The 15090-nt window shown below is 52.9% G+C and overlaps 1 protein-coding gene across 1 annotated transcript in view; it reads left to right on the forward strand.

Annotated features, from left to right (window-relative positions):
- Positions 1-15090, forward strand: part of MALRD1 (MAM and LDL receptor class A domain containing 1) — a 53528-nt gene that overhangs the window by 37330 nt on the left and 1108 nt on the right. The window contains exons 20-28 of the mRNA XM_078612631.1: positions 3705-3830; positions 4544-4705; positions 6618-6775; positions 7344-7545; positions 9147-9398; positions 10854-10920; positions 11531-11628; positions 12382-12472; positions 14432-14504. Of these exons, the coding sequence (XP_078468757.1) occupies positions 3705-3830; positions 4544-4705; positions 6618-6775; positions 7344-7545; positions 9147-9398; positions 10854-10920; positions 11531-11628; positions 12382-12472; positions 14432-14504 (1229 nt within the window). The remainder of the gene's footprint in view (positions 1-3704; positions 3831-4543; positions 4706-6617; positions 6776-7343; positions 7546-9146; positions 9399-10853; positions 10921-11530; positions 11629-12381; positions 12473-14431; positions 14505-15090) is intronic.

The following is a 15090-nucleotide window of genomic DNA, read 5'->3' on the forward strand; positions in this document are numbered from 1 at the left end:
CCCCGACCCTTGATGCCTGCTGTATGTTTGGAATTTGCATGTCTCGCTCCCCGTGGTCGTGTGGATTTTTTTTCTCCGGATCCTCTGGTTTTTTCCACCACATTTAAAATCAACATGCATGGACATCGTTTCGATGATTTGGCTGCTATACATTTCCACGTGATGAGCCACTTCGTTGAGCTATTATTTGTGACAGCCCGTCTGCTTCTGAAAAAGAAGCTGACGGCTCAGTTGGCCTTACCTGGTAAAATAAAAGTAGATTTATGTTTTAAGTCATTTGTTTACATTTCCTGTACTTTGCACTCCTATCGTGTTTTCGCAAATTTGTCGTCGTAACTTTCTGGCCCCGTGCCCCTACTGGGACATCTCTGACAAATAAGCCTCAGTTCATCGAGTTCGAGTTGCCAAACGTCAGCCTCGAAACCTTAATGACTTGGAGAAGAGCTGCAAAGAGGAGTGGGACAAAATCCCTCCTGAGATGTGTGCAAACCTGGTGGCCAACTACAAGAAACGTCTGACCTCTGTGATTGCCAACAAGGGTTTTGCCACCAAGTTCTCAGTCATGTTTTGCAGAGGGGTCAAATACTTATTTCCCTCATTAAAGTGCAAATCAATTTATAACATTTTTGACATGCGTTTTTCTGGATTTTTTGTTGTTATTCTGTCTCTCACTGTTCAAATTAACCTACCATTAAAATTATAGACTGATCATTTCTTTGTCAGTGGGCAAACGTACAAAATCAGCAGGGGATCAAATACTTTTTTCCCTCACTGTAGCTCATCGGATTCCTCCTTGCAGTCAAAGTAAAGATTCCGATTCTGATTCTGAGGTGGGCTGCGTGGCAACAGCGGAGCGTGCGAGGTGAGGCAACAGTCACGTGGCACCTCGGGGCCTGTGAGGGGTCACTGGATCATGCCCATTGCTGCACAATTAGTTTTTCTCTTTCATATATATAAACAAAACTAGTTTTTTTGGTGTTAAGTTCCTCATTGAGAAGCGTTGTCGCATGTTTTCAGTGACACGGTATTTGGGACGTTTTTTTGTCCAGCACGCTTGTTCAAACCAATTGCGGTTATGAAAGTTAAGGCCCTCGCTAACGCATGCCCCCACGAGTGAACACTAAACATCGCAAGATATTTAGTCTAAATGAAAAGGTCTTCATGGTACTGTTAAATTCTAGATCCCCTTGCTAACATTTTACTCACAAAAGTGTCAAAATTGGGAGAGTTAATTCCTCCAAGACTCAAAACCTCACTCAGAGTTGAAAGCCCTTAATCCACGAGTCCTGAAAGTTCAGAGCGTGGCGAGCCACAAAGTTGCTTCGTGTTCACCGGTGGCGTCACTGTCGAGTGTGCAGGCGGTGCGACTGTGCCGGAGCCCAAAATGGGACGGAGGAGGACCCAGGCTGCCGGGTTACATCGAGCGGCAGGCAGTTGTTGGTTCACCAACTTGTCCCTTTGCCAGCCCTGCTACGCCACTTGTGCCCCCCCGCCCCCTAGAATTAGTCGCACCTGTCTATGCAAAACGTAAGCGTTGATATATTAAAAAGATATCTCTCTCGCTCTGGATCCGTATGGCCATTGGCTCTGGGACTGGAGCCTTGTTTTTTTTTACTGAATCCCCAAATCACCCCCCCCCCCCGGTCGGATTTCAACGGAGCGAGAAACTCTCCCCCCAGCCCCCCACCACGCTGGCACGAACCCCCACAGTGCCCCCCTCCCCCCGCTCCACACAGAGCGCCTCCTCCTCGTCTCCCCCTTCTGCTCGGCGAGTTTGGTAGAGATGGATCTTTTTTTTGTTGTGGGCGGAGGCGGGTGGTGGTGGTGGTTTGGTGGTGGTGGTGTGGTGGTGGTTTAGTGGTGGGGGTGCGGTGGTGGGGGTGCGATGGTGGGGGTGCGGTGGTGGGGGTGCGGTGGTAAGCGCGCCTCGCTATCAACCCCCGGGGAGAGCGAGTTCGATTCCCGCTCACGGCCAACACCAGTGACGGTTATTTGAACCGGTCCTGGGCCTCCCCTAGGTCGTCTCAGCCTCAAATGTGTGCCTGGTGCGGTGTGTCAACATCGCCACTGGGGAGTCAAAGGCGTGGTTCTGGCCACCCACCCCCCTCGTGTGCCGTGCCACCCTTCATATGAGCTCGCGAACAGCACTTGTCCCAACAGCATGTGCAGGCTATATGGGGGATCTTTGTCTTTGGAGGACGGGGATGGGGGCGGGGGGGAGGCTTGGCACGAGGTGAGAGCCGCTCTCACAGAGCAGCGCTCCGTGTCAGCTGACGCTTGTTTATCAATTTGTGTCGGACGTTTATTTGTTTCAGCTGTCCATGCTGGCGCGTTCCACGTGTGTGTGTCTGCGCTGGCGGGCGCGCGCGCGGTTCCACGCGCGCTGCTCGGAACGATGTGTACAGGGTCACGTGCGTTGTGCCGTGCGTGGCGATGATGGCAGCGGAGGTGTCAGGCTCGGTTGTCGGGCGTCTGAAATCTTGCACAACGCAGGGCGCGATCGAGCCAAACTTCACATGCGCTGCAGATTTACACACTAAACACACGCACAATGACAAAGATCCTCCGTATAGCCTCGGCGGTACTTACGTATGTGTGTTGGAATAATCAGAGGTGCGGGGGAAGGACAACAAACTGAGCACTTAAAGCAGTTTTTTTTTTAAAATTCGTTTTCAATCTTCATCATTCACAAGTGTTTAGATTCGAGTGGCTTTCTAGTATCGAAAGGAAGAGGGTTTCTGGACAGCAGCAGAAGCGCATCTGAAAGTGGGCGATGCAGTGACCATCTTTGTGAGGATGACCAGAGTTTGCATGATGGTTTATGCTCCATGATTAGATCAGCAAAGTATTGTGGTTCATTTATGGCAAGCACTTTGCATGTGATGAGTGCGACCTTACAGACTGTTGGGACAAGTGCTGTTAGCGAGCACACGAGGGGGTGGGTGGCCAGCACAATTCCCAGATGCCTTTGTCTCCCGAGTGGCGATGTTTACCCATCGCACCAAGTACTAATTTGAGTCTGAGTCGACCTAGGGGAGGCGCAGGACCAGTTCACATATTCGTCACTAGTGTTGTTGGGTGTGAGTGGGAATCGTAATCGTGCCGCCAGGCTCGGAGCGCAGCGCGCTAACCACCACACTCCCGATCCCCGCACATGCACAACCTTGCACATGCGCACGCGAATGCACACAAAGACACGCACACATGCATACACAATGACGTCCATTGCAGAGATGGAGCGATCATTAAAATCTGCTCGTGCACAGGTGCTAGACGGATTGCTCCATTACAGGATCGTGAGAGATCGCGATGGCTTGGGGTTGGGAGGCCTTCATCCAGCGGTGGATTGATCATGGCCGATGATACCGATGATGCCGAGGATGGTACTGATGATGCCGATGCCAATGCTGTTGGTGCTGATGATGGTGCTGCTCTTGACGTTGATACTGAAGATGCTGATGCCTATGATGTCGATGATACCGGTGGTGCCAATGATGAAGGTGGTGCCAATGACGAAGGTGGTGCCAATGATGAAGGTGGTGATAATGATGACTGTGGTGATAATGACGAAGGTGGTGCCAATGATGAAGGTGGTGCCAATGATGAAGATGGTGATAATGATGAAGCTGGTGATAATGATGAAGGTGATGCCAATCGTGAAGGTGGTAAATAATGATGGCTGCGTTGCACTGCCGTCCTAACAGAGGACGGCGCGGGCTCGTGCCTGCTGAGCACCGACTTCCACTGCGCCAACGGGCAGTGCGTCGAGCCACGCATCACCTGCGACTACAAGGACGACTGCGGTGACAACTCGGACGAGGTGGACTGTGGTGAGACGCGCTTTGCCGGCCGCGTGATGCCTGCGGCCTTGCCGGCGCGGGAATCAGCCAATTGGTGCCACCACCGCCAGCACCGCCACCACCGCCACCACCACCGCCAGCACTGCCACCACCGCCACCACCACCACCGCCACCACCGCCACCGCTGCCACCACCGCCACCACCACCGCCACCACCACCACCACCACCGCTGCCACCACCACCACCACCGCCGCCACCACCGCCAGCACCGCCACCACCACCGCCACCACCGCCACCACCGCCACCACCGCCACCGCCACCACTGCCACCACCGCTACCCGAGAGGATGCGATGAGTCGATCGCCATTCACGCGCTAATATGAAGCCCCTGTGCGATTTGCCCGCCAGCGAAATACATTCTGCCGACGTTGGTGGCGACAGAAAGCGCCCATCAGGGGGAAAATTCAGTAATTTAGGGGTGTTTGACGGCTGTAAATCTCCACGCGATGATACTCCACTTCGTTGCGCTTTCATTCTCTGTTACGCAATTTTTTATGAACTTATCCTCAGCGTTTGAATTAACACCGTGTTCGGGTCGTAACCGTGTGGCGTTCGGCGCGACGTCCGACGTTTCGCTCCACGAGCCTCAGTTTCCCAAAGAAGTTCCACCGGCACGTGCGAGAGAGCGCGAAAATGTCGCGTGGCCGCGCTCACCCTCCGCCCCTGTCTCTCGTGGCCGTCAGTGAGCGTTGCCGGCAGCTGCGACTTCAACGAGCGTGGAGGCGAGGAGGCGAACGATGTGTGGTGCGGCTGGAGAAACAGGGAGGAGGATAGCGACTTCACCTGGGTACTGGAGCCACGCGGCGTTTCGCACGGATCGGGCCCAACCGAAGACCACACTCCCAGTGAGACGAGAGGGGGGGGGGGGCAGGGGGGGCGGGTGGGGGGGCGGGTGGGGGGTCTTCGTTGTTTCTTAGAGTGCCACGCGGTCAAGTCGTCGCTAAAGTCACTGCCCGGCGGACGAGCACGGTCGACCCCGCAGCCAGGACAGGCGGCCCACGGAGCGTCGAGAGGGGATGGAACGTCACCACGTGCGGCGTGAGGGTCGTCGGGCAGAAGGGGACTCTTCCTTTGAAGCCTCCCACAGGCAGCAGAGCTCCGCTTCGTGTCAGTGGACAGACCCGCAGGATTGAGAGCAAACGGAAAGTGTTTATATTCGTATGTATCAGAACCACCATTTGTATTTAGACTGGAGGAATCCAATGGGCTACGAAGCGCTTTTTGTTGCAACAACAACAACAACAACGTTGGGTTCTTCAGTCATAGCGTCGTGAGAGTGCCTTGGTGCACGAGCGGGATGAGTCATCAGACCGCGTGTCACGACCACGTCCTGGGAACGTTCTGACTCACATCGTGTAACACAGACCAATGTCACAAATGAAGCATGGCTTCCTTATTGTTGCGAAAACAAGGATTATAAAGTCTGAAAAGCTTATCACAGAAATTCGTAGACGTGGAATTCAATCCCTGCAGTCTAATTCCCTGATGTTATTCTTAGCTCACACTATAACTTCACGTTCATTTATGCCGCCTTGATGTGCGGTTCTTGAACTTGCGTTTTCAATACAAACAAAGCAATATTTAGTCTTTTTGAAATGTGTTTTTTTCCAATGTAGCTATCGGCACTCACAGAGATAGAGGGGAGTGAATCACTAGATATGTTAGAGAACAGCCCGCTGAAAGGGATATCACAGAACCGCTTCTGAGGTCCCGTCAGGTGACATTTCTGAAGCTGCAGACTCATACTGAATGGCAGTAAACCCCAGTATCTTTAAATGACAGTTCCAAATTACCCTCCGGCTTCCCCGAGTATCGTAACTCGAAAACGTCCTGGCTTTTAATCCGAGTAAGTTGATTGCACAAAAAAAACCCCGTCACTTTGAACTTGGCACGTCACTCAACTTGGATTCAATCCCAGCTCCCTTTACCAAAACGCAGGTCTGATCTGCCATGCGACGAACATTTCTCCACAGCGGCGCGAAGCGAGGAGAAGCGGCGTGGATGAGAGAGAGAGGTGGCTTTGAGAGGGCTCCCGGAAGCAGTTCTGTCATATCCACTTCCCGCGGGCCTGTTCTCTTCGACGCGGGGCCTAGCTCTGCGCCGCGAGAGCTCCAAGTTGGGAGGCTTCTCGGCCTCGGTAGCGCAGTCCCCCCAAAAGCTCAGCTGTGATTTGAGTCTGCTGGAGAGTGCTTGGATGATGGGTGGCCACCGTGCACAGAGCGGGCGTCTTGAGCTGTCACGGGGCCACGGGAGTGAGCGGCAGAGGGACAGTGCGGAAACATGAGTTTGTTGTGCTGTGCTGTGCTCCACGCATTCGACGGCCCTCACCCCGGCCCTCGCTGGCCGGCGGGAAATGCGGTAAACACGATCCCTACGACTCGCATGGTGCGGGGAGGTGGTCATCCAGCAGTGGATTGAGCGTGGTTGCTCATCGACAATGACGATGGATAATTGATGGTGATGATTGATGGACGATGAAGATGACGATGATTGGTAAATGATGATGATGATGATTAATAGATTATGGATGATGATGATAATGATTGATAGATGATGATGATGATAATGATGCTGGTGATTGGTAGATGATGATGATGCTGATGATTGATGATGACTGAAATATGATGATAGATAGATGATGGTGGGGATGATGATGATTAATTGATGATGTTTGACAGATTATAGATTTTGATGATTGGTGGATGATGACGACGATTGATGATGCTGACGATTGCGACGACAACGTATGGTCGGCAGACTTGAGCGGTGGCTTCCTGCGAGTGGACACGGCGGGGCGCAGCGTGGGCCAGCGCGCCGGCCTTGTGGCGCCCGCCGTCTTCCCCGCGTCCTTCGGCCTGTGCCGCCTGCGCTTCTGGTTCTTCATGTCGGGCTCCGGGCACAAGGCCGCACTGAGGGTGAGCCCCTGCACGACAAACCGCATGGCAAACCGCGCGGCAAACCTTACGGCAACCTCAGAGCAACCGCACAGCACCTGCACGGCAACCGGACACTAGCAAACTTATCACTGCTGAGCTCAAGAGTGTGTGCGACGCCGTGGTGTGACGCACATGTGTGTGCGACACACGTGTGTGCGTGACACGGTAGTGCGACGCGTGACGTGGTGGTGTGACACGTGTGTGTGTGTGTGTGTGACGTGGTGGTGTGACGTGTGTGTGTGTGACACGGTGGCGTGATGCGCGTGTGTGTGGGACGTGGTGGTGTGACGCACGTGTATGTGTGACGTGGTGGTGTGACGCGCGTGTGTGTGACGTGATGGTGTGACGTGTGTGTGTGACATGGTGGTGTGACGCACGCGCGTGTGACGTGGTGGTGTGACGTGTGTGTGTGTGACGCGGTGGCATGACGCGCGTGTGTGTGGGACGTGGTGGTGGTGTGACGCACGTGTATGTATGACGTGGTGATGTGACGCGTGTGTGTGTGTGACGTGTGTGTGTGTGACGCGTGCGTGTGTGCGACGTGCAGGTTTACAGCCAGGGCGAGAGCGGCGCGCCCATCCTCATGTTCGTGGCGCGTGGGGACATGGGCACGCAGTGGAAGTACGCCAACATCGAGGTGTCGCACTCGGTGCCCTTCCGCGCCGTCTTCGAGGCGGAGACGGGCAGCGAGCAGCCGGTCTCCATCGCCCTGGACGACGTCTCCTTCACGCCGTCGTGCAACCTCACGGGTACGCCGTGAAACCACCGTCGCCGGCGGGCCCGCTCCGCGAACGTCTTTCCAACCCCCGGCATGAGAGGCTTGGTGAACGAGCCAGCGACCTCCGGACCGCGAGTCCATCGTGCTAACCACGGCACCGCGGCAGCGGTCCCTCGCATCACACTATGTTACAAAGAAAGTTTCTGCTGGCAGGCCGGCTGGTTGGCTAGAGGGAAGGACGGACCGATAGTCACGTTCATAGGACGTGAGCGTTGCTAGTAAATACAAAAACAAGTCGGGGTGAATTCCTGCTCAAATTAGTTTTGAAGCGGTGCCAATCTGCTGTTTACAGCCCTGAACCAGTTGTCGAAATTCTTCATCCCTATGGCACGTTCATTTTTATCGACCCCCCAGGAGATGTTGATTTGAGTCGACCCCCCCTCCAACCAGAGTTTGAAATGCCAACCTTACAATTGCGAGCCACTCACTGCTGCTGCAGAGCCAACATACAGAACGCCATGATTATTATGATCATCACGCTTGTTTGCCCTACAGGAAAACCTCACAGAGTCTCATGACTCTTTTTCAGGAGGGTCCTGCCAAGTTTTCGCGGTGTCGCGGGGGGCGGGGGTAGTGGTGGGAGGGGAAGGTGCTGGTTGCTATGTAGATCCCAATTGAGTCATTTGCGGGTAGAATTTTTCTCATCTGAAAACAAATATTAAATTCAAATTGGTTTGAAGGTGCAGAACGACGCAAGTGTGTGCCTGTGCCGACTGTTCCGTTCACGTGGCAGGAAGGTTCGGAGCATGGGGGGGTGGACGCGGAATAAGTTCCATTGCTTACGCGCGCTGCTACCAAACTCCACCCAGTGACCTGCTCCCTCCACGCTCTCATCATTCTCGCTTCCCCACTGACGCCCGCGATAAATCTGTGCGAGACCCACCCCTGACTGCCGCCGAGTCTGTCGCAAACTCATGATCACCTTCGAAAAGTTTTTTATTCGTCTTCATGGCGAAATATAGGAGCAGGTCTCCCGCGCTCTACGCCGGTCCGGTTTGTGCGATTTCGTACCGTGTATGCGGCGAACGCCCCTCGTGTGCCTTGCCGGCCGTCATAGGTGCTCGCTAACACCGCTTGCCCCAACAGTCTGTGCAGGCTATATGGGGGATCTTTATCTTTGTTTGTCCTATTCCCACCCACGGCTGACGTCAGTGACGAATATCTGAACCCGTCTTGGGCTTCACCTAGGTCGACTCAGCCTAAAATGAGTACCTTGTATACTGTAAGGCGGCCGGGTGTGGTGCTTAGCTGCACGTGCACCGTGCACATCTGAAATGGTGCTCGCAAGCAGCAACCGCCTGTGTAGGCTACACGGGAAACGGAATTTGTGCGTGCATGTATGTGGGGAGCGGTGGCATAGTGGTTAGCGCCCTGTGCTAGTGAGTTCAATCCTCACTCATGGCCAACTCGGGAAGACAAGGGCGGCCAGGCACGGCACGCGAGCTGTACCGGACCTCATCGGCGCTCGCTCACATCACTTGCCCCAACTCTCTGTTACAGCCGTACGGCGGATCTTTTGTCATTGTCTATCTACGTGCATTATCCCACTTGCGCGCATGCGCACGCGTGCAGGCGCGATGTGCCCTGACAACTGGTACTGGTGCGGCGAGCACCAGCGCATGTGCCTGCCCTCGGAGCTGGTGTGCGACGGGCGGGAGGACTGCCCCGGCGGCAGCGACGAGGAGCGCTGCCCCACGCCGAGCCTGGACACGGGTTGCCCCCCGTCCACGTTCCTGTGCGGGAACGACTCCTGCGCCCCCGCGGCCCCCATTTGTTACGACGCGGCCGACTGCCTCGTCGGCCAAGGGGACGCGTTGGACTGCTGTGAGTGCCGTTGTCGTCGTCGTCGTCGTGGTGGTTCTGCTCGGGCCTGGATGTCCAGTGCTCATGTTGGAGTTGGCACCATCAGGGCGCCACGGTGTTGAGATGTTAAATACCTCGCCAGGTATAGAGGAGGTCGTGAGTTCAGTCCTGACCATAACACCTGTGTATTTGGAGTTTGCGGTGGCTCTCTCCCCGTGGCCGCGTGGATTTTTCTCCAGGTCCTCCGGTTTCCCCCTCCACATTTAGAAACGTGCGTTTAGAGTATTTGGCTGCTATAATTGTCCACGTGATGATAAGTCACTTTGTTGAGCTATCATTTGTGGCCAGGTCACTTTTAAAAAGTAACTATATAGCTCAGTGGGCCTTTCCTGGTGAAATTAAAAAAAAGTTTAGTATCGTTTTTTTAGTTTGTGTGTGCGTGTAATGCCATGACTGCTTCATATAGTTGAATTGTATTTGTGTATATATGTCTTAATTGATTGGTTTCCCTTTCCCATACCACTCCAATCATGTTTTTGCATTGCTGTTGTAACGTTCTTACCCGCCTCTACTGGACATCTGTGAAAAGAGCTTCATAGCTTATCGGATTCCTCCAGTGTACATAAATAATCTAATTCTGTGATCATCAAGTATATCCGTCCACATAATTTTCCATCACTATCATCATTCATTCATCATCATCCGCGTATCACGATCATCGTCCAATCTTTCTTTTCCTTGACTTCTAAAGCACAATTCCCAACACAGATGAAGCGTTGTGAAACATTGCGGGGGTTTCCGAACACCCACGACACCCGCCACCCGCCGCTGTGTTTCCAGGCCAATTGTGCACTCGCTGTTGACATCCTCGTAAAAAAAATACAAACTACAGTGCCCGTATGAAGCAGCCACACGTGGAGTGGCAGTTGGCTGTGACCAAACAAAGACAAAGATGATAATTGTGATAATTGTTTTTTTACCCTTTAATCTGGCAACAAAACTGACACTTTTTTACAAGGAGTCATGTTTGCAAAGACAAAGATCCCCCGTGTAGCCTTTAAGAGATCGCTGCAGCAATTGTTGTTAGCGGGCACCTATTAAGTCTCCCAACAGTGTCCCACCAATCTCCCACCGGTCTCCCACTGGTCTCTCACCAGTAGGTATGTATGTGTGTATGTTGAACTTCTTTCGCAACATACATCGCCAACCGTGCTAATTGGAGGTGCGGGAGAAGGACAACAAGCTAAACACAAAAACACGGTCCTCCCGCCCGTCTCTGGGACCGCCTCGATCTCCGTTGCCATGTCGGAGAGTTCCGCGTGGCACACACGTGTTGCGTGTTCCACGTGACACACACGTGTTGCATGTTCCTCGTGGCACACACACAGAGAGACATGTTGCGCACGCCGCTGTGCGTTCTGTACGGTCCGCCTGTTCCTTCTCTTAACCCGAACCGCGTGCTGTGATGACCGCCAGGGTGTTGGGACGTGGACTGCAGGAACGAGGGAGTCTGCGTTTTGAACGGAACAACTGGCATATGCCGGTGCGTATATCTGCCAGCAGTGCGCTGTGGAGGACACGTTTATCAACATTAATGCCCATCCCATGTACCGTATTCTACAAATTAGAGCCGCACCCCAACTCGTGCTCGGTTATCAATAAAGTAATTGAAATCTGGGCGCACATGCACACACATGCGCACGCACCCAACGGAATATAAGACGCACCCCTAACCTCATGCTTTAAAACACAGGGTCTGAAGCGCGTCATGATCCGGAGAATATGGTATTTATTTGAAAGAGAACGACCAGAGGTCGCAACCGGGTACCCGATACCCGTACCCTACCCGATACCCGGCTACCCGTACCCGGCCAGGTACGAGTACAGGTACCCGTTTGCGACCCTGGTGCGGCCGGGTACGGGTAGGCCGTGAGTCACTGGTGAGTAACCGTTTGTCACTCATTTCGGGTAGGGTACGGGTACGGGTAGGGAATGGGTACCCGTACCCGGCCGGGTACGGGTACCCATTTGGGACCCTGGTGCGGCCGGGTATGGGTAAGGAATCAAAACCCGTTTGCGACCTCTGAGAACGACTCAATATTCAAGGTCGTATTTCCCCCGCGCGTTTTTGTCTCCCGCTCCTCCCACGTCAGTTGCGCGCAAGGATGGCAGGGAGCGCACTGCCTGCTTCCGGACGCGGTGCACCCCTCGGTCAGACCTTCCCGCCAGAACCCCGCGTACTCCATCGAAGGTCGGCAGAGCGGACGGTGGCGGTAGCCGAGACTGCGTGTGACACCATTGGAACCTTATTTGCCAGTAGCAAAATATGATAATTAGTTTTTTACCCTTTTATCTGGCAACAAAACTGACACTTTTTTTTTACAAGGAGTCATGTTTGCATTGACCATAATACCTGCACTCGGAATGCAAACAAAAAACATAACCCTGATAATGTATGCACTGTCCTTGAAATTGATTGGTCCACATCCGAGCCTAGTCTCACATGGTGTTGGACCAGATGACGCCAAAAGGCCAACGGGCCCTGCGTCCTGCATCGCTACCGTGTGACGCTCCACCTTCCCGTTTGTTCTACGGAGGGTGGGGGCATTTGCTTATTCGGGGGGGGAAGGGATCGATGATGGGAGGTCCTTTGAGAAATTATTGGGGTCCTTTGAGAGATGCGCCAGAGATGACTCTTATACCTGGTGAGCGCGCCGCGCTGCGCACCTGGCGACCCGAGTTCGATTCCCGCTCACGGCCACCAACACCGGTGACAATAATCTGAACCCGTCCTGGGCCTCCCCTAGGTCGACTCAGCCTGAAATGAGTACCTGGCGCGGTGCGTAAACGTCGCCACTGCGGAAACAAAGGTGGCCGGGCGTGGTGCCGGCCACCCACCCCCTCGTGTGCCGTGCCGGTCTTCGTAGTTGCTCACTGACAGCACTCGCCCCAAAAGGTCAGTTGAGGCTCCACAGGAGATCTTTGTGTCGTGTCGTTGGTGCAGTGTGGGCCGCCGTGGTGATCGCCGCGGCTCTGCTGCTGCCCCTCGTGCTGCTCGCCGCCTTCATCCAGCAGCGGCGTCGCCTGCAGGCACTGTGAGGCCGCCCGCACTCCGCTCCTCCCTCGTTAGAGATGATCAGTTCATGAGCAGGGATACGTCGCAGCCGGATCCGGCCAGATGGGCGTCCTGAAAATAAAACGATTTTACCCCGCCGCCCCCCGGACACACCACATCCAGTCTCGCTATCACTACGGCTGTGACTACTGGCCACACGCCTACTACTCCAGTTTTCAAGACACCTGGGAAATGTTCAGTGAGAAATTAGTGCCTGTGAATCGAAATCAGAATCTGTGTTTTATACTGGAAGAAAATCCGATGAGCTATGAAGCTCTTTTCACAGATGTCCAGTAGGGGCGGGTCAGAACGTTACAACAACAAACAGTAGTGCAAAGGACAGGAGAGGTAAACAAATCACTTTAAAACAAATGGACAAATAAAACTCAGCTATTTTTACACGCTTTCTTCTAACTCTGTCTGTTGTTGTCGTTGTTGTTTTGCCCTCAAATCTTGTAACTCAATTTTAACCCACTTCCCAATGTGGTATCAACTGCAAACTTGGTATACTTACGTCATACTGATGACAATTCTATATTCTATCATAACAAATATATTTTTAAACAATGTTATGTTTCGGCTTGGGTCTAATTGTCCACGGTCAACTGACTTTGGCTGTAATTGGCCACGGTCCCTTACGTTATGGCAAGCTTCGGGGCCATTCCTGGAGTCGTGCAGTTCTGCCATTACTAGTACATTTCATAAAAGCGTGTTTTAAAAAAAGTTTTTTTTTTAATATAACGTATTTATCTTACCAGGTAAAGCCCACTCAGCTATTAGTTTATTTTCAGAAGTAACCCTGCCACATATGATAGCCCAACGAAGTGGCTCATCATGTAATAATATAGACACATGCTTCCCAACAACGTGCGGTGCGATTCAACAATCAAATAGTTTTGTCTATATTTTAGTGACTATATATGTTTTACATGGTAGGTAATGCAGCAAGCAGCCTCTAGTGGCTACAGGGATCATGTGAACCCCATTACGTACAACAATACACTTGTGATTTGATGCATGTATCGTGCGATTCGAGACTCGATAATAACGATAGCTCAGTGGCTCATGGTGACCCTTGACTGGGTAGCACGTGGATTACTCCATATGGCCCCGCTACAGCATGCGGCTGATGCGATGTTCAAGGGTCTTCTGTATAATCATTATGATATTACGTTCTTAGAAAGTGCCGCGAAATCCAAAATCGCTATATTCAAATCAAGATTAAATACTTAAACTTCACCTAAATAAGGGAATTAGGTATACAGCAACCATCAATAAACACATCAGAGTTGAAATAAGTACTGTAATGTATGCCAAATAAACGAAATAATTTAAATAAACATGTAAAAAACCCCATCCAAAAAAACATTCCTAGACGATAAATAGTATCAATATTAGAGAGATGGGCAAAACACATCAGCCTTAGAAATCACTTGGGCAATTCCAATGCAGATACAAAGTACCAATTACTTTCAGGTGTGCAATTAAGATATCAGTCACAAACGTAATGGGAATACATATTTAAATGATACATAATTGAGACACTGTGTGCATATGTGGGTACATGTGCACGTGTGTGCTTGTGGGGAGCGGTAGTGTAGTGGTTAGCGCGCTGCACTACGGACCTGGCCACCCGAGTTCGATTCCCGCTCACGGCAAACACCAGTGACGATTATCTGAACCGGTCCTGGGCCTCCCCTAGGTCGACTCAGCCTTAAATGAGTACCTGGTGCGGTGTGTAAACATCGCCACTGGGGAGACAAAGGCGGTCGGGCGTGGTGCTGGCCACCCACCCCCTCGTGTACCGTTCCGGCCTTCATAGGTGCTACTCGCTAACGGCACTTGCCCCAACAGTCTGTTAAGGCTATACAGAGGATCTTTGTGTGCTTGTATGCACGTGCGTGTGTGCGTGCGTGCGTGTGTGCGTGTGCACGTACAGATCCAAACTCGACGATGATTCCTTCCCGATCATAAAACCAGACGGTTGGCCAAAGTCAGACCTCACCAAACTCGTAAGCGACACTCTCCTGCACTTCACCACGCGTTGCAATTGCAGTGTCAGCTGTTTCTTCTGCTATTTTTTTTTCTATGCAAGTTTTCTTTAAAATCATATTCAGCGTGCTTCGCATTTTGTTCTCCACCGAGTGACCTCGCCGCTGTCAGTACGTGGATTCCCCAATGGCGCATTCGAGGATTATAAAACGTGGGGGGGAGGGGGGCAGGGGGGGGGCAGGGCCCACTGTGAGGGTCGATCGGTCGGGAGGGTGAGTGGCTACCCAACAATGTCGGGGGGGGGGGGGACTTATGGGGGCTGAGCCCCCCCCACCGCCCTCCGCTGAAGGCTCAGCCCTCCCCCTAAATCTCCCTTCTCGTCAAAAACTCAAAAACTGTCAGCACAGAATTAACAGGGAGGGTGGGGGTCGGAGCTGCCCAGCATGATGGACGAGAAAGCACTCCGCGTCGACACTCGCTTTGTCTCGTTACCGACGTTTTGTCGTAAAGCTTCTCCAACGTTGACGGCGCCGTGCCCTCGGAGGGTCTGTGAGTGCCCTCCCTCCCCCCTTCACCCCCTCCCCCAGTCCAGCAAAGGTCCCCACC

This window comes from Lampetra planeri, chromosome 1 (assembly GCF_965212315.1).
Source record: "Lampetra planeri chromosome 1, kcLamPlan1.2.h2, whole genome shotgun sequence".
NCBI lineage: Eukaryota > Metazoa > Chordata > Hyperoartia > Petromyzontiformes > Petromyzontidae > Lampetra > Lampetra planeri.